Source organism: Periplaneta americana, chromosome 9 (assembly GCF_040183065.1).
Source record: "Periplaneta americana isolate PAMFEO1 chromosome 9, P.americana_PAMFEO1_priV1, whole genome shotgun sequence".
Taxonomy (NCBI): domain Eukaryota; kingdom Metazoa; phylum Arthropoda; class Insecta; order Blattodea; family Blattidae; genus Periplaneta; species Periplaneta americana.
This window is the reverse complement of record NC_091125.1, coordinates 62,272,737-62,292,872: the sequence shown is the minus strand read 5'-3', so window position 1 is coordinate 62,292,872 and position 20,136 is coordinate 62,272,737. Positions and strand designations below refer to the sequence as shown.

The window sequence follows — 20,136 nt, the reverse complement described above, 5'->3', positions numbered from 1 at the left end:
TGTCTTTTTTTTTTCATATACTGGTAGTTAAAGACAAAGACATAGCTTGTATAAAGTCGCAGGAAGTCGCAGGTTCGATTCCCGCTCGAGGTTGTGAAATTTTTCTTTCATACCATGGCATGATTGTGACTATAATAGTATTTAATTCATTAATATGTCACATCAACGGACGTATATACGTCACCCAAACATCGTAAGATGAAGATTACATTTGCAAAATATTATTCTGTGTAACTTTCACAAGGTCCTAACAGGCATGAAATCCATACGAGTCATCCTGTAGTAGCTTCATCCTGTCTGCTACAGACTTGGAAAATATCCATTTAAGATACCGAGAAAGCTTACTTAATTAACGTTCTTGGAAGGGAGAGAATGTGCGCACACTTTGTTAAGTGTGAATTGCTGTACTAAACATATATTCAAAATCCATAGATATCAAATTGTCCCGTACCATGGCATCGTGGTCTAAGGCATTCTGCTTAGGACTCCCATTACTGAATGCGAGCTGGTTCGAGTCCTCATGGGAGAAGAAATCTTCTCATGAAATTTCGGCCAGTGTATGGGACCGGAGCCCACCCAGCATCGTGATGCACTTGGGGAACTACGATAGGTAGCAAAATCCAGTTCGAAAGCCAGCTATAATGGCTGGAGGGATCATCGTGCTAACTACACGATACCTTCATTCTGGTTGGATGATCGTCCACCTCTGCTTCGGCATGTGGGCGTGAGACCAGCAGCCAGCTGGTCGGTCTGGGCCCTTCATGGACTGTAGCACCACGGATTATAGATATCAGATTGAAGATAATATTTTACTTAAAACTTCCTTTGAGATGTGACGTCTTTTGTTTTCAGGTGTCAGTTTTGCATCTTGTCGTGGTGTCACTCCTTCTTGGCGCCATTCTCCTAATCGTTGGATTAGTCCAACTGACACCAACTGCTGACGCAAACCAACATCGCTACTACATCATGGCAATTGGTGCATTCCTCATGATCCTCGGCTTCGTACTCACTGGTGTTAGATGCTGCGTGCTGCCATGGTATATGAGACGTCGTCGCAGGCTCCAGCTTCTGCAGCGCATGAGGAAAGAAGAATCTCAAACTTCTGGACTGGGAATATCTGGACCAGCTGCTCAGTCCAGTACAGACAATGAGAAGAATGCCCAAGTTGAATTGCAGAATGGAACAAAGCCGGTTACAGTAGAAGATATTAAGGGTGATTTTGACGGGTTAGTTAATGCAGAATTAGGACTTATTGATGGCGGCAGCAGCAGTAGTGTGGCAGATACAGGCACGACAGATCCACTTCCGCCACGAGTTAGCGTGAGCAGCAGTGGGGATGCATTACATACCGTTATGACGTCCCCGTCAGAGCATGATGCTTTGATAAACAAAAGTAGCAGTTCTATCCTAGAACAAGCCTGCAATATCAACACTTAAATAATGCAAGACTCGTGCAAGAGTACATCAAGTCATAACATATATATTTATACCATGTTTATGCAGATGTTGTGAGAGCTGATCTATAAATAACATACACTTTGGTTTTGTAACATTGCCTTGTGAGTTGCAAGCTGAGTTTATATTGATCGTAATGTAAGAAAAGATTAAATCTGTTGCATGTATATTGGTCGAGCTCTGACACAATTTCTTGAAGAAAAATAAATCTGTCGAAACGTTTACTGAGAGCTAGCAAATGTGAATTGAACAAGGCAAGTACAAACATAGGCCTATATGATTAGTGCAGTTTTGGGACATTTTAAGTGATTTATATACATTGCCTTTTTAAATATATTCTTCTTTGAATGCACCAACAAACAATCTATATAGGAAGTCACATTGAGAACTCACAATTGTTAATATGTATTTTCTTTTCATACATAATAACTGAGCTTCGACCTTATATCAAACAAAAGTGCGTATTGATTTACATCTGTTTTATAAAATGTAATAAACATTATATCTTATAGAGCTGTTTATACAATGAACTACGTATTTCCTCCCACTACTCTAAAATGAAAGTCATTTAGATAGATAGCCTACACGGACAAAATTAAACAAGTTAAGTGACGTTACAGCTGAAAAGATATTCTTATTGCTTACAATGTTGTGGCAGAATGTTTCATAATTGAGAAAATAAAATTAATCAAAAAACTCTTCTGTGGCATTCACAATGGAACCAGCACTCAACAACAGTAAGAATAAAATAGATATAAAGCTTCATTGAAACTGTCTTGAAACAGTTCCATGACTCGGGGTTTCGTGTTTGTGAATATGTCTTACAGAATTGAAAAACATTCAGCTAAGACTTTGTACACTAGTATAAACGCTTATGGTTTTACATTCCATTGAAAGGACCAAATAATGTATCAGTTGTTGTTGTATTGAAAACTATTTTCTTTCTGAAAGGCATATATTCAATATAAAATTTTCATATAAGAATTAGAAAACTGATCTTTAAATTTCTAACTAGCAGCTCTTCATAAAGAAACTGATTTGAAATATTTATTTTCTAACATATTTTTCTATAAAACACACATTTTTTTTTTTAATTTAATAAGCAATAGTTCACAGTAGCATCTCGTTTAAATTGATATTTTTGTTTCAAATACTTACACAATTAAGCAAAAATATTACAATAAATAAATAAATAAATTGAAATTTACTTTAAAATAGTTACAAATATGTACTGGAGAGGAGTGAATTTCATGTACCTACCTACACTGTTATCAGGCATTGACTGTGTGCTTTAAAACTGTAAACAAAACCTGTTATGACTGATGATTATGTCATACAAATTCATTTGGATAAGAAATATGTGAAGTATATGTAAGCTATTTTGGGCCTTGTGGTTGACGGTTAATTATATTTTGAGAAATAGTTTATGAAGAATAATTTAATGGCAACTTGGAACTGTTCAAAGCGAGGAATATGTGCACAGCAAACATTTACAATTAACAAATCCTGGTATGGTATTCTCTATGAAAACAGATTTTAAGCAACAAATGTTTGTTTCAGAATGCACAAAATTGTGATATACGTTTATGAGTACTGGAATAAGTCTATTTATGTTTTTACCTATGTTATCAGAGAGTTCTTCCTATCAACAAACACATTTTTGGCACTATCCAAATATAAAATAATAATTTTATTATCTAAGTATCATTTTTTCCTAAACACCGATACAATATTTTCATTCGAGTTTGCATTCCTAATCCATGACTCTCCCATTACATTATGAATCCATTAAGAATAAATTCTGTTGTTTCTCATGTAACTTACTTCTGTTGTCATATTTATTTGTAACTTGAAATACATCCCACTAGTGGCGGCTTCCAACCAGACTATAAATTTGTGCAACCTTGAGTTATTTGACAATATGGTGAAATTAAATTTTCCATACATTATCCTTCATAACAATGCTTTGAAAACTCTGTGAAAAATAATTAATTAATGCGTTAACAACGGACATTTGTTCTAGTTTTCCTAATATTTTTTCGTTATGGGCAATCCTATGCTTAAGTCATTGCTCAAGCAATGAAACAGTCGTTCTTGCTATTTTCCGTACTTACATCTAATTTTTATGCTCGTACATTGAAAGATTCCCGTTGCCATCACTGTCTATTTACTAAAATGTAGATTGTAAATTCGTTACAACTTACTGTGTACTTGAAAGCGCCTTGATGTGTGTATTTTTGTATATGTGACTGTTATGTGATGCATTGGTTGGATCAGTGTTGTGCTGGGCAGTTATTTGTAAATTACAGTAAAGATAAATGCGGTACTTTGTCTCTTATCAAAACGTTTTTCATTGCATTCCATTGAATATAGAAATAAAAAGACTCAGAAGGCCAATACCATGTTTGAACATTGTACAAAACTGCAAAATGTTCAGTTATTAATATTGCAAAGTTCTTTAAATTACAAGGTAGTGTAATTATCTTAATTAATGATATCCAAATCCTGCAAACATCAAAATTCAATTTGTGATTTCGTTATTCATATTATTACAAGCAACAGTACAACAATAGTTTTCCTCCCAACAAAATTTTTAACTCATATTTGTTAGCAAACTGCAACCATCAATACAGTATTTCATTAGAAGAGTCGCCACTGCATCCTACAGCCTACACATTTCCCCCTGCCCCACCCCCACATTCCAGTATTTTTCCCCAATATAAAAATGTCCTTCTAAAACGATTGTTTTCTAAGTACAGTAACCTACTGTTATTCTTTGTTAATCTGGAGAAAATTTTGGGTTGTTAAATTTACGTTTAACCTCTCATTTCATAAATTCCGATACCTCTGAATCTCCATTAATTAAAAAATTCATAATTTCTCGAACAATAATTATGTTAATTTTAAATACCGTAGCTAATTAAATTAATTTTATGCAAAATAGTGGTACTTATTGAAATATGTCATATTTTGTTCTCTCTATTTTATATATTGATACATAAGGACATTTGTATGGTATATTCTATATCGAGAAGGATGGCCTTTGATAGTGATCATCAGCAAATCGCTTGACGACTAATTTTTTATCGAACAATGTATGCAGTATCCCACTCAATGTAGAAATTCCTCTTTTCATATCGCCTTCAATCATTTATTTTAATATATTTCAAAAGAAAATACTATTATATATTATTATTGGGATTACAATTCATGAATGAACATTGAACATAAAGCTTTTATGTCAATATTACGAAGTAAATTAAAACTAAATTAATTGAAATTATATTCTCATTCTAACTGGCACTCTTGTTCATGTATCAAGTATCAGTATTATATTTTCAAGATTCACTTACCGTTTACATGAAGTTTTACTAGTACTGTAATAAAAAAAAATAACTAAAATGTATTACGGTATCTGTAAATAATATTTAAATTCACAACAGCCAGTGGCCTCAAACTCGTAAAATTATATAATACTGTTCAGTATTTTTCTGTATTCTTTAGTATCACACATCTGTAGGCTGCTGTTTTAATGTTATGTGCGGCTTTATATTTAAATCTGTTGAAGAATATACCAGTATTGTTATTTTTCTATGTTCATTTAAAATACTGGTAGATTGAAAGTAAAATATGTAAATGTTTATTTAGTACCCAAAAACATATATTTTATGGAAATAGTATCAAAACTTTATCTCTCTGAGAAAATTTGTCTCAATTGAACATTTCATTAACATTAAAGGATTGAACAGGCAATTAATTTCGTAACATTGATATATAACTGAAATATTTTGTTGCAGTGCAGTTAAGTGTAAATTTCTTTTCACATGTGGATAACTTGAACTCATTTGTTAAGAATAAAATTCATAATACTGGTATCTGTTTCTAAATGAGAGTGTATTAAATTTATTAGAAGTGATTTAAATTGTCACAACATGATTTTATTTTTAAATTCTGTTTTTTTTGTTTTTTTTTTGTTTTTTTTTTCCCCCCCCAACACGAAGGAATCAATCCATTGAGTGGTATGTATTCATTTTATGTTACTTATTTAAAAAAATCTGGTGCCAATATCATAACCTTATATTCACTCACACTTGACTGGTAATGAGTTTGACTGACCAAGATGATTGTCCATTTTCTATTAACCAGTATACTGTACGCACAAGTTTATGTGTTAAGGTTATTGTATTTCTGCCAATTACAATATGCTCTTGAATATTTAGTATTCCCATTCATGTGGATAATTAACACTCCAAATATACACATTAAGTGCATACTATTTTACGGTTTCGTATTGACATTGTACATATATACTGTATAGATATATATTCGCTAATGCTGTGCAGTGACTGTTAACTTGGCATATTTGTACGCAAGAAACGGGTTTCCAGTAATATACATATATATCATCATAATAGTAATTATTCTACCACTTATCGCATGTACGCCTAACATTATATACAAAGAAACTTACATATATCATAATTATAGGCTATATTTTGATATAATATTGCGAACAATATGGCCCAAATCTACTATATATTGATATCTATTAATATTTGTATAATTCATTTACAATTCTGAAATATGTTTCTGATGTCTTCACCAAAGACAGTTAAAATATTTTGGATCATATTTTACACATATAATAAATCAAATGTTTAATGTAATTACTTAATTCCTTGTGAAAATATAAGCTTTAAAACAGCTTCAACGGTGCTATAGGTATATTGATTAATTTTGAAATATTAATTTATATGCTTTGTTTTAAGACCATAACTTCGATAAACTATTTAATCAAATTTAATTTTAAATATCGTTACCTGCTTAAAATTTTGTTCGCAAAGGAGTGTAATATAATATATACATTTACTACACATATTTGAATTTTATTCCATCCCCTGCATAAATCAGAATTAATTTATTTGACATAAAATTATTTACAAAATGGTGATGAATATACTACTTTATTACATATTTGTTGTCATTCAATAGTCCATCTTTATATAAGACCATACATTACATTCGGTAGAGAGAACTAAGTTCAAAACTATCTGAAGTGAAATATTTCACTAAATATTTAAACTTTTAACAGATGAGAATTAACATTTTATAATATTCCAGATCATTAAGTTTGTACAAGAGGTGAAACAAAGAGTAACATAAAATTTTCATTCTTATTGAAGAAGAATAATAACGAATGTTCACCAGTCAGGTTGACCAGGCAGTTTGTTGCCATTACCAAAGCACTGTGTCGCTTAGATGTTAGTTATTTTAATAATGTATCGGTACTTTACCGACATACTTTCTTTAATTACTTCTTAGAAATAATCAAATGGTACTCATCATTACATCAGATGATCGAAGTGTTCACCCATTGCTCTTCATTTCGCGTTAGTCCTGTTGAAAAAATTATGTGAAGTTCACTTTGCTGTATGGTATTACAAAAATCGCTTAACTAATATTTTCCTTTAAATCGTCCAGAGGAAATGGATTGTTTGCATATGCTTTTTGTTTCAGGGTAGGCCACAAAAAAAAGTCACAGGGATTTAGATCCGGATATCTAGGAGACCACAAATCCTTGCTAATTATTACACTCCGTGTAATGCACGAAATTTCCTCCTGCAGGAATTGTAAAAATGTTTTTTTCATATGACTGCCGTAAATGAATTATTTATTCTAAATTATATCGAATTCTCGCCATATTAACGATACATTATTACACAATGAATCACACAGAGAGCAATAAACGTGTCAATCAAGCACCACACAAAAACTCAACTCCGTACGAAATCAGTTATCAACTAGCATGACTCCCTATGGCCAAAATTGGTAATGTTAGGAACATAGTTCGAAAAATTTCGGCTGTTTCTAGTCAACCTAAATGGCGAACATCCAATAGCAGACGATATTATGTGACATTATATTGTCCTCTTATGAACATAATATGATTTACTTACTTATTTACTGGTACTCTCTAAGTGAGGAAGTATTCATATTTATAATTTTCATTATCAATAATGATGAAAAATTCACAAACGCATTGAAGTTATTCAGTAAAGAACATTTACTGTACGTGTATTATATTTATTAAAGTAAGACCATGGTCATTTAGTTTATAATACGTAACATTCATGTACATAATGTTATAATAACTAATATACAATCAAAATTAAGCATCTCTTAAAAATTGTAACACTTTATATTTTTTTAAATTTTGCTTAGGCACTAAATTATGTAGCGAACTACTCAGTATTGTGATTTATTGACAAATCAAGTAAAACTGTTTTCACTCTCTTTTGAAAGTTTTTTTCTTTCTTCTGATATTAAAAAGGAATAGAATTAATTTAATAAACTGCGTCTAAGAATATTATTTTATTTTGGATGGACATAATTATCGCTCCAAGAACACATTCTCGTCAACAAGGAACTTAGCTGCATTTACCATACTAGATTAAAAAGTTTTTTTTTTTTTTTTTTTTTTTTTTTTTTTTTTTTTTTTTTTTTTATATACGAGAGTTTCTTGCCTTCAAATTCAGAGAATTATATTGTCACCACACTGAACGAGAGGAAGAAATCTGGCAAGCCGTTATCTAAACAATTAATTTTATTTTGAAATTTCTTTAGTCAGCAGAATCCTTGCATTTTACGTCAGTCTGAGTCTGATCTGTTTTAAAAATTAAATAACAGACTAACTTCTTAGTGGACTAACAACTCGCAAGACACGCTTAAACTTTGAACACATTATCCTGTCTTGAGGGATTCAGAACCATATTTCAACAACCATAACTTAAAAAATACCAGTACGCAAACTCCAAATCTATTTAATATTATTTTGTAAATTCTGTTGAAAAAGAAACTACTTGTATATCACAGAATTACTGAGAATATATTCTTAAACATAATGATTATATTGCGTTTGCTGATGAGAATGGACCTTAAGTACTACATATACACAAACCTGTAAAATATTTATTCCCAAATACACTGTTATCAAATTTCGGCTCTTGTCTGCTGTCGAAATCAAGTGCTGCAAATGTACAATTTGTGTGTACCAACTCCTAATGTTAAACATTAAAAACCTATCTTTGATAAACTTGACAATTTTATTGACTGTCCTGTAAAGTTCCTGTCACTTACCTTATCTCCACTGCCCATCACAAATTTATTGATATTTTTGCTGTAAGTGATTATAATGGTGGTGGCGGTGGTGGTGGTGGTGGTGGTGACAATGACAACAATGATGATAACGTCAATGATGACTGTAGAAATGACAATGTCATTGACCACAACAACAACAAAGAGAAACATGATGCATCAAGGTGGTGGTAGTGGCCATTTTTATCAATGGCGTTGCATCAATGGCAATGCTAAAAAGTTTAGCTTCTTCAGTTAATACTTATGTCGGTAATCCACTTCAATCCGTGATTTATATTTGTTTTATTGATTATGTATGTGTTTCTTTTTTTGCCTGTCTGTCTGTTATTTATCTGTTTATTTACTTACTTTATTTAATGTTAAGGTGCAGTAGTTCTGTAGACACAAAGCTATTAACTCTATTCTCTTGTTAAATGCAGAAAAGTACTCAATCTTACGAAGAAAAGCAGTGAGCCTAACACATTCCAATTAGAGTGATGATTGAGGGTTCGATGTGGTCCATACTGATTGTTTACTGCAATTTCCTGGTTTTACTGTAGGTAAGCAGAAAAGTTTTCTCAATGAATAACACATCAAAACCTCTTCATTCTGAATAGACGATTGACAGAAAAATTAAGTGAATAGACCAAGTCCTATTAACAGGGTTGGTATTTTCTTACAAAGAAAGCCACTTCAATAGTAACTTACTATAAATATTAATTCGGGAATAGTTTATGTATTAAACTTCCACAAGCATACTGGTACGTCCTAATACACTACCGGTACCCATCTACATCTCATACCAACCAACTTCTGTGCTATTACCAATGAACTCCTCATATCTTATCATACATATATCACATCACATCATATTACATCACATCACAGCATATATCATACTGATATCGGTATCATATCATATATCATTATCATATCATTTATTTTTGTTAGCTGCCACAGACGGACACGTCAATATATTTAATTGCAATACAATTCTTGAAGTGAGTAAAAACATTTAACACTAACTTAAAAGTAATTGATTAACTAGCGGACTTACTCGTGTTAATTATGTAAGTTTGTGCGGCTTACAGCTGTTTCGGTGCTTCATCACACCATCCTCAGAGCCTACTAGATCTCGGCGTCATCTCGAACTTCTCTGCCAGTTATGTGGGTGCGTTTGATTGTTGAAAGGTGTTGAAAAGTGGAGTCAAATAGTGTGTGTGTGCTGAAATTGATCTGTGTGTTGAGAATTTGATTGGGGTGTGTTTTAGTGTGTTTGTATATTTCGTATCGTTCTAGTGTGTTGAGTTTTTGGTTCTTGGGTTGTATGTGTAGGATTTCCATGTCCGCATTTATGTTATTGTATGTATGGTTAGCATTGGTTATGTGATCGGCGTATGTAGATGTATTGTGTCCTCTGGTTATTGCTTTAATGTGTTCTTTGTAACATTTATTTATTTATTTTTTTTATTTATTTATTTATTTATTTAATAATAACATATACATAAAAACGTTACATTAAAATACCCCGAAAGAGCAAAGCTCGTGTTCAGGGACAGTTCCGTTACATAGATACACATACTTTGTAGACAAAATACTTAAGAAAAAAGCTCACATAAAGATTGTAATAAAATTAGTAAATAATAATACTAATAATAACTGAGTGAAAAAAGAGACGATGTTTAGATTGATGGATTAATATTAAATTATTATTAGTAGTATAATTAGTGCAGGTCATGTTGATATAGTAACCAAGATAAAATAGAAAAATACACTTAGGATAGAAATAAACTTGTTTTACAATACATGGTACATAATATATATACAGGGAAGTCTGTCATATAAATTTTTTAATTCTGGATCTGAAAATTTCATTGCTTAAAGTAGTCAATTCTGGATGAAATTTTATTATCGAATTATATAGCCGTGGACCATAATTTGTACTGTGTAGTAAAGCAGCAGATGTGAAATATTTAGGTTCAACTAATTTAAGAATTTCATTTCGTCTCGTATTATGAGCATGTGGCTGAGCTACAAATTTCGTTCTATTTTTATGATAGAATTTCATTAAAGAGTATTTATAAATTTGGTCAATTCTAAAAACATTCAATTCAGAATGGATCAAATTTGTTGGATAATCCAGTCGCCTTTTCAAACAAATTTTGATTATACGTTTTTGCAACATAATTAGAGGAAAAAGAGCAGTTTTTGTAATGCCTCCCCATCCAATTATACCATATTGGATAACAGATTCAACTAGAGCCAAATAAACCAAACGTAATACATGAGTAGGCAAGTAATGGCGAAGGTTTACAAATTTGTAAATTGTTTTACGTATCCTGTTACATAAAAAGGTGATTTGTCTATCCCATTTCAAGTGCTGATCAACAATAATTCCCAGGTATTTCACATCTACAGATTCTTTCAGGCAAGGGCATTTACAGGTTGTAGAGAGTTTACAAAATGAGTTGTGGATTATTAATTTTAAATGAGAAAGTGATTTCAATTTGTTCAATCCAGAGACTGTTAAAGAAAATGGCACCAAAGTAGTTTTAGTTATATTTAGAGATAGCAAATTTGCATCAAGCCAGTTTTTGATCAAATTTATACCTACATTGGCATGTTTATAAGTGTCCTCCCAAGTTAAACCACTGAAAATCACCACCGTATCATCAGCGTAAGAATAACAGGAGCCATTATGTACTTTCAAATCAATGTTTAATAAATCATTAATATATATTAAAAATAGAATAGGACCTAAAATTGTTCCCTGAGGGACACCTATATCAATATTTACATTTTCACTGATATTATCATCAGTTTTGGTTACCTGAGTTCTTTTGTTTAAGTATGATTGAAATAACTTATGCGCAATACCCCTGACTCCTATATCAAATAATTTGTCCAGAAGTAAACGATGGTTCACCGTGTCAAAAGCTTTCCTTAAATCTAAGAAAATCCCTAAACATTTAGAACCGTTATCCAACTCCTGCATAATTTTACCAGTGACTTCAATAATTGCGTCATCCGTAGATAATTTATTTCTGAAGCCATACTGATGTTTGGAGAGAATTTCATTTTTCTCTAAGTAATTTACTAATCTGTTTTTTAAACATTTTTCTAATATCTTTGAGAAGCTAGAGGGCAAGGATATAGGTCTATAGTTATTCAGACTTTTTCTTTCCCCTGACTTATGGACCGGTGCAACTACAGCATTTTTCAGAGATTCTGGGAAAACTCCTTGGGTGAGACATAGATTGAATACATAAACAAGCGGTTTTAATATATGTTTAATGATAATTTTTAATGTGTTATTTGTAATTTTGTCGATTCCCGGTGAGACATTATTTTTTAAGGATTTAACAATATTATAAATTTCTTCTTCGGTTACTGGTGATAAAAACATGGAGGAAGATGCGTGCTTATTATGGCCACTGCAATAATTTTTCGTGTTAAATGCCGATTTGTTGATGTTCGATGCAATGCTATGTCCTACTTTTGAGAAATATTTATTAAATTCATTAGCTATGTCTTTTTTGTTTTTAAATATTTCTCCCTCTTCATTTAAAATCTCTGATATGATACTATTTTGGTTCACATTTACGTCTGTGGCTTCATTAATAGTTTGCCAAAATTTCCTAGGATTATTTCGATACTTCTGAAATTGAGATTGATAATACTGAGTTTTCATGTTTCTTATAATAAGAGTTAAGGTATTTCTGTATTTTTTGTAATAATTTATTAGATTTATATTATCAGGTTCTTTTCTAATATTTCTGGCTAATTTGTCTCTTATACGGATTGACTTAATGATACCTGTGGTGATCCAGGGTTTTATTTTTCTTAATTTACAAGATACTTTAAAGTAAGATACATCTGTGCTTATGTCTATATAATTAGATATTAAATTTTGGAATACTTGAAAGCATAATTCAGCATTTTCACAGTTAAGCACGGAATCCCAATTTTCTTTTTCTATAAGCGAAATTTGCTTATTGTAATTTATGTTTCTTTTTATAGATGTATTAGATGTATTAGAGTTTTTAATTCCAATTTCGAATAATGCAATACCGGTAACTGCATAGTGGTCGGTAATAGCACTACACAAAACAGCAGGTACAAATTTCCAGTTACTCTTTGTTTTAAAAAATATGTGATCAAGGCAAGACTTAGAATCAGGCCGAGTGATAGAGTGTAAAAATTTGACAAATCCATATTCGTGTAAGATATTCATGTACCTATTGCCAGTACTGTCTAATTTGTCTTCTAGAATTTGTATATTAATGTCTCCAACAATGATTTGATTGCTTGTGTCTTTAGAATTAAACAAAAATAGTTCAAAATTGTCTAAAAATTCATTTATACAATTGTTTGGGGATCTATATATCGCCACAATGGAGAATGGAGTATTATTACATATAAAATTAAGATGAATAGAATTACATTGTGGGATATCTACATGTACTATTGTGACATCAATATTATTTTTGCAGTAGACAACTAAACTATCGCATTTATTATATTTATTCGTTTTGACAAACTTTTTATAACCTGGTAAATCATAGCCAGAGTCATGATTTAACCAAGCCTCCGTCAATATAATGAAGTCGAAAGGATTATTAAAATTTTGCATAGTGGCACAGAATTCCAGGAAATGTTTATTTAAGCTGCGTATATTTAAGTGAAATAATTTAAAATCGTGTAAATTGTTACCAATGTAACTGTTGCAAGAGTTAAAGTCTTCCAAAACTGCTGTGCGAGTGTTATTATTAGCGGAATAATAATTTAGCTCATTTATTAGACAATCCATTGTTTAGAAATATTAACATTAAAAAGGATAACAAAAATTAGACAGTAAGACAATTACAATGTAATTAAGTCTTAGAAAGAATTTATCTTATAAGCAGGGCTCGTTTCATCCTTACGAATAAATACCTTGCAATCTCTCGTCCATACAAAACGGTACCCTTTCTGATTAGCTGCCTCTCTTGTTTTGTTTAGTAGGTCACGGGTAGCAATTGTCAAATGTTCACCAGCAGTCAGCCTCCCATCAGGTAGCAAAGGGTTGATCCTTTGTAGCGGAATTCCTGGGCCTTCTGGGCGTTTCCTCGCTTCTAACTTGAATTTCTGGAGCCATGTGTCTCAACTAATTCTTTTGTTGAACCTGACGACAATAGGCTTCGTCTTGCCGGGTTTTGCAGGTAGCCTATGTACAACGCTTAAGTCAGCGACAAGCTCCGGTCCTCCGATGACTTCCGAAATATTTTGGACAATCATAGGAACAGATTCTTCCGGAGTTTCCGGAATCCCAAACACCAGTAGATTGTCTCTACGCGTGTACTGCTGTAGTTCATTTATTTGTTTCCACAAGAGTTCATTTTCCTTTTTTAGATCACGCACTTCCCCCTGTGTTGTTTTCAGATCTTCTTTCGTCTTACACAGCTCTTCGCTAAATGCATCAAACTTGTTTGACATGAACTGAACTGATTGCTGTAATGCACTTATCTCCAATTGTATACTTGATTTAAACTCATCAAACATTTGTTTTAGAGTAGATATTACTTTGCTGTCTCCACTCACTTCATTTCCGCTTTCACTTTCCACTTTACGGTTATTTTTTGGTCCCTCCATTGTAAAAGATTTCGCTGGAATACTGGGAGCAGCACAAGAAAACACGTCCACTCTCAACTACGGTCTGACCGGAACATGTTTGGGATGATCTGCCTGTCTGTCCAATGTAGAACTTGTCGCAACTATTACATGTGAGTTTGTATACACCTGTGTGGTCGTATTTATTTGTTTGTGTTTTTTGTGTATTTTCTGTTCTGTATGCTATGTTGTATTTCTGCTTTCTGAATGAAGATGCGATCTTATGTGTGCTTTTGTTTTCATATGTTAGTGTGATGTATTTCTTGTGTTTGTGTTGTGTTTTGCGTGTTTTTGTGTTAAGTTTTTGTTTTGTCTATCTTATGATGTTGTCTATTATGTTTGGATTGTTACCGTTTTCTTGTGCTATGTATTTGATTGTGTTCACTTCTTCCTTGTAGTGTTGTTGGTTCATGGGTATGTTGAGTAATCTGTGTACCATTGTCCTGAATGCAGCATGTTTGTGTTGTATGGGGTGGTTAGATGTGTTGTGTATGTGTGTGGTGGTGGTGGTTGGTTTTCTGTATATTTTGAAGGTGTATTTGTTGTCAATTTTTGTTATGGTGATGTCTAGGAAATTTATGGAGTTGTTGTTTTCAAGTTCTAGTGTGTATTGAAGTTTTGGGTGTAATTTGTTTATGTATTGGCGTAGTTTGTGTATTTGTCTTTTGTTTCCTTTGTATAGTATGAGTATGTCGTCTTCACACCTTTCAACAATCAAACGCACCCACATAACAGGCAGAGAAGTTCGAGATGACGCCGAGATCTAGTAGGTTCTGAGGATGGTGTGATGAAGCACCGAAACAGCTGTAAGCCGCACAAACTTACATAATTAACACGAGTAAGTCCGCTAGTTAATCAATTACTTATATTCAAGTGTTAAAAGTAGTGTAAGCAAGATTCAAAATGGACTAACTTAAACTTCTTCATATTACACATATGTAATAAGTACAGGGAAAGGTCTTTTGTAGAAGCCCTGTATATCAATTTGTTTCCTGTAGTTTTCAATAAATAATGTTTCATTCCTTTTCTTTATATAATACATATGTACACATTAGCCAGTAGTCGCGCAGCATACAATAGTAATCCAGTCATTATCATGCAACCGCCACCAATCATGCAGGAACTCGTGTATCTTCCTACAACATTGCACTGCACACTTCCAATTTGTTCGCATGCTTGGATCGGGATGCATGCATCTCGTCTGAATATCTTCTATGTGCTGTGTAACAAGAAATGAAATATCTAGAATATATTGGTAACAATTTTATTTTGCATTAGTTTTAAGCGGATTAATTACTGTATGCCACGCAACTACTAACGTGAGCTTTCTTTATCATATAGATGTAGGATCAAAATATTTTTATTGCCGTGTTATCTCAGGGTGGTAATGGCCCGTGACACGTCCATGGTTGTGAAGTAACGAGGCCGGGTTCAAATCCTGGTTGAGACAAGTTACCTGATTCAAGTTTTTTCCTAGGTTTCCCCCCAACCAACTAATTGAATTATTGGCTAACATTTAGCATTGGATTTCAGTCTCATTTCGCCAATATAATTACATTCTCCTCTTTCATCATCATCATCATCATCTCCGTTTCTTTCACATATTTTAGGCTTGCTTCAACATTTACCCCTATAGCCTGCAAAATTCTTTTACCTTTTCACATAGAAATCACCATGTTATCCATGATCCTTCAACCCCAGTCCCATGAGTCCCAGTAGAGAGCCCACTGTACATAACACTACCACCAGCAACTAATGACCACATACCATGGGATCCAAGTTCGGTGGCGGCCTGCAGTTGATATTTCATGATCTATCGTGCTAACAATCAAGCTAGGCACATTCCCAAACCCACATCGGCTGATTACATTAAAGTTCGCTGCAAACCCAGATTTCAGGCAGACAACTCCTAGGCCAGTCCCCTTTGTGCATCACTAGCTGGCATTCGGGGAATGCTATGAAATGATGACAGAATGGAAAGTTGTTGACAGAATAATGCATGTGCCTATTATGGTAATTCGGGAGAACCCCGAGAATGATCACAGCTGCTACCTTGTCCATGACAAGTTTCAATGAAAAATTCCAGTTGTGACCGGTATTCAAATCCAGAGCACCTACGTGACAAGCAGAAGGTCTGATTAGTCAGTCACTGCAGGAGAAGCTATATACCATTTCATAGAGCAGACCTAGATTTCTTCTGAGTTGTTTGTGTGCTTTGAAAAGGCTAAAGGAGCTAAATGCCAAAAACAAATTTTCGAGATATTCAATAAAAACTATATAACGTTTGTAATTTGTTGTTAAAATTATTTAAACAAATATGTAAATCTAGGCACTTCAGACTAGGCTACTATGATATAGGCTATGTTGCTTATACAAGCTTTTCTCACAATGTCTTTAGAGAAAAAAATATATTGAGTAGGTCATCTGGAAAAGAGCTAAGTCTAAATTTGTCATTTCATATCTAAAAGAGCTATGTTTTTTAATCAAGAATGTTGGTTTTGAATAAGTGATATGTTAAGATTAAAGACTGTTGCTATATACCTACTCTTTAAAAATGTTTATTTATTACAATCTTGCTATAAGAACTGAATAATAGTATTAATTTGTCTTAAACACAAAACAAAATGTCAACAAAATCAAAAACAAGAAAAAGATCCACAAAAGGAATCAGGTTGTTAAAATCTTTTTTCTTGTTTTCTGACTGTGGAAGAACATGAGACAAGCCATCAAGTGTCATTGCAGCAATCGTTTCTAAGGAAATGCCCGTATCAAAAAGAATGATTTTAAAAATCATTCAATTCGAATCGTATCCATGAAGCTTGAGATATATGCAACTGACCTGTGTCCTGTCAAAAAATGTTTCCCCTTGCTGGTAATGTATGCTTTCCCACTGAATCTCTTCAGATGTTGCTTCCTTTTCAAAGAACCCTTTTCAAACTTGTCATGCTCAAAAGCTGCTCTTCAAAATAAAAAATCACTTAAATTATTACAATTCATCATTGTTTAATGCAATGCTGCACTATAATCAACACAGCCACATATAGACGTTTACAGAACTGCTGTATAATAGCATATCTTATATACTTCGGCCAGTGTCCCCTTCTATGTCTAAGGGTTGCCAAGTTTTTTTTTTTCCGAGCAAAATCAGGATATTAGAAGCAAACTTAAATTGTCAAAATTTTATCATATCTAGTCGTTTTCTGAAAACATGTGTCCGCGCACACAATAAAAAGCTTGCATTTAGATGACAAAAAGTAAAATCATAATAAACAGTTCAACAATTCAAAAAATTGGATAACGAAGGGGATTGTAACTTCTGGTAGGAGGAAAAAGGAGTTATATAAATTGTGCCAAATTACAAATAGCCTAGATCTTAAATTACATTATAAACGATATGCCAGCATATTAAAGAAAGTTATATATGCAGCTAAATTGAAATTCAATGGAGAATTCATTATGAAAGCACAGAACAGAGGTAAAGCTATATGGGAAGTTGTAAAGAAAGAAACTTGTAAAAATACCAAAGTCTCAAATCAAGACTTTTCAATAATACATAATGGTCAAACAATTCAAAATTCCTTCGAAATAGCTGAAATTTTTAATACATTTTTTGCAAATGTAGCAGAATATCCTAATAACCAGGTAACATGTAGTCAGGAAACAACCTTACATGGAACAGGAAATGTAAACACCATATTTCTATCTCCCATGACTGCAGATGAAATTCTCGGTATAATAAAAAAACTAAAAAATAATCTTTCCTGTGGACCTGATGACATTCTGGATGGTATTGTAAAGAAATGCGCCGTACTACTAGTAGCTCCACTCATAAACATCTGCAATTCATCTTTAATTAGTGGTAAATTTCCTGAACAATTCAAACTCGCAAAAGTATGTCCTATATTTAAGAAGGGAGATAAACAAAATATTAACAACTATAGGCCGATATCTCTATTATCTACATTCTCCAAAATCCTTGAAAAAGTTATTTATAATAGATTAGTTCGGTTTTTAGTTTGCAATGGTGCACTATCTAATGCTCAATTTGGGTTTCAAAAAGGCAAAGGAATTAATAACGCCATATTCACTTTCACGGAATTTATTCTAAATTCAAAAGACAACAAGAATCAAACAGTTGGGCTGTTTCTGGACCTGAGCAAAGCATTTGACACAGTTGACCATAAGATACTGATCCAGAAACTACAATGGTATGGCATAAGGGGGTTAGCTAAAAGTTGGTTTGTTTCTTACCTAAGTGCAAGGCAACAATTTGTTGAAATAGGCTCAATGAAATCATATCCCACTATCATGAAATACGGGGTGCCCCAGGGTTCCATACTTGGTCCAATTCTATTTCTCCTATATAAAATGACCTTCCCTCAGGGATAACACAAGCTAAAACTGTTCTCTTTAAAGATGACACTAATATTGTTTTCAATGCTCTTGATAAAAATAATTTACAGGAGAAAATAAATGAAACCTCAAGACAACTAGAACAGTGGTTAGCTAGCAATATACTAAAACTGAATGTCAGTAAAACCGTTTGTATGTATTTCAGTCAGAAACAACTACATGACTCCATTGAAATACTACTTAATAATACTGAAATAAAGGACGTCGATTGTACAAAATTTTTAGGGATATGGATTGATTCCAACCTCACGTGGGAAAGTCATATTCAATTCTTAACTGATAAACTAAGTCGTTTGTGTTATGCTTTCCGTGTCCTAACCAATATAACTCCCAAGGAACTACTTACATCAGTTTACTTCGGCTATGTTCACTCTGTATTATCATATGGGATAATTATCTGGGGGTCGTCATCAAGACTTGCACAAGTGTTTAGACTGCAAAAGAGAATATTGAAAATTATAAAGAAGGTACCTATTCGCTCGGATAGTAAAAAAATATTCAAAGAGTTTGATATTTTGCCCCTACCTTGTATTTACATTCTTGAAACAGTCTGTTTCATCCACCAAAATTATGATAGTTTTAAAATATACTCTGATTATCACAACTACAGCACAAGAACATGCAATAATTTACATTTTAATCATCATAGGTTATCCAAAAGTCTCAATAGCTTATCACATACAGGGATAAGACTTTACAACAAACTCCCTGTTGAAACTAAAGCCCTTAACTATGCTAGATTTAAAAAGTCAGTGAAACATATTTTACTTTTCCACATGCCTTTTACTGTCAATGAGTATCTTAGTTTAGCACTCCAAATTTAGCTTACAGTCGTTAGTATCTCCTTTTTGTTTTTACTGCTCTTCTTTTCTGTTTGATTCATGTCTGGGGTGAGACTGCCCAAGAAGATAAGGAAATCAAGAACTTTGTACAAATAAGGGTCTGAAGAAAACTGTGGAGAATTGACTTCATTACAGAATGTGTTGATTGTATATTATTGTAGACATCTCGTATGTCGGAATAACATGTATGTAATCGCATATTTATTATGTATTCACTCTGACGATGCCATGAAATCATTGTATTTCCTAAGGCTAATATCTATCTATCTATCTATCTATCTATCTATCTATCTATCTATCTATCTATCTATCTATCTATCTATCTATCTATCTATCTATCTATCTATCTATCTATCTATCTATCTATCTATCTACCTACCTACCTACCTACCTACCTACCTACCTACCTACCTACCTACCTACCTACCTACCTACCTACCTACCTACCTACCTATCTATCTATCTATCTATCTATCTATCTATCTATCTATCTATCTATCTATCTATCTATCTATCTATCTATCATAATTACAATATTGTTGTTTAGTCAACTGTCCGAAGACATGTCGGAATCTCAAAAGTGACACCAATAAGGCATCATTCATGAAGGCAAATAAGCCAGGAGATAATGGGATAGAGTGAG

At 32.8% G+C, this 20,136-nt stretch overlaps 1 protein-coding gene across 4 annotated transcripts in view; it reads left to right on the top strand.

Annotated features, from left to right (window-relative positions):
- Positions 1-7,932, top strand: part of LOC138706004 (uncharacterized) — an 843,117-nt gene extending 835,185 nt beyond the window's left edge. For all 4 annotated transcript variants that reach the window (XM_069834880.1, XM_069834875.1, XM_069834881.1 and 1 more), the window contains one exon: positions 853-7,932. In XM_069834880.1, the coding sequence (XP_069690981.1) occupies positions 853-1,437 (585 nt within the window). In that variant the 3' untranslated portion in view covers positions 1,438-7,932. The remainder of the gene's footprint in view (positions 1-852) is intronic.
- Positions 7,933-20,136: the final 12,204 nt, after the last annotated feature.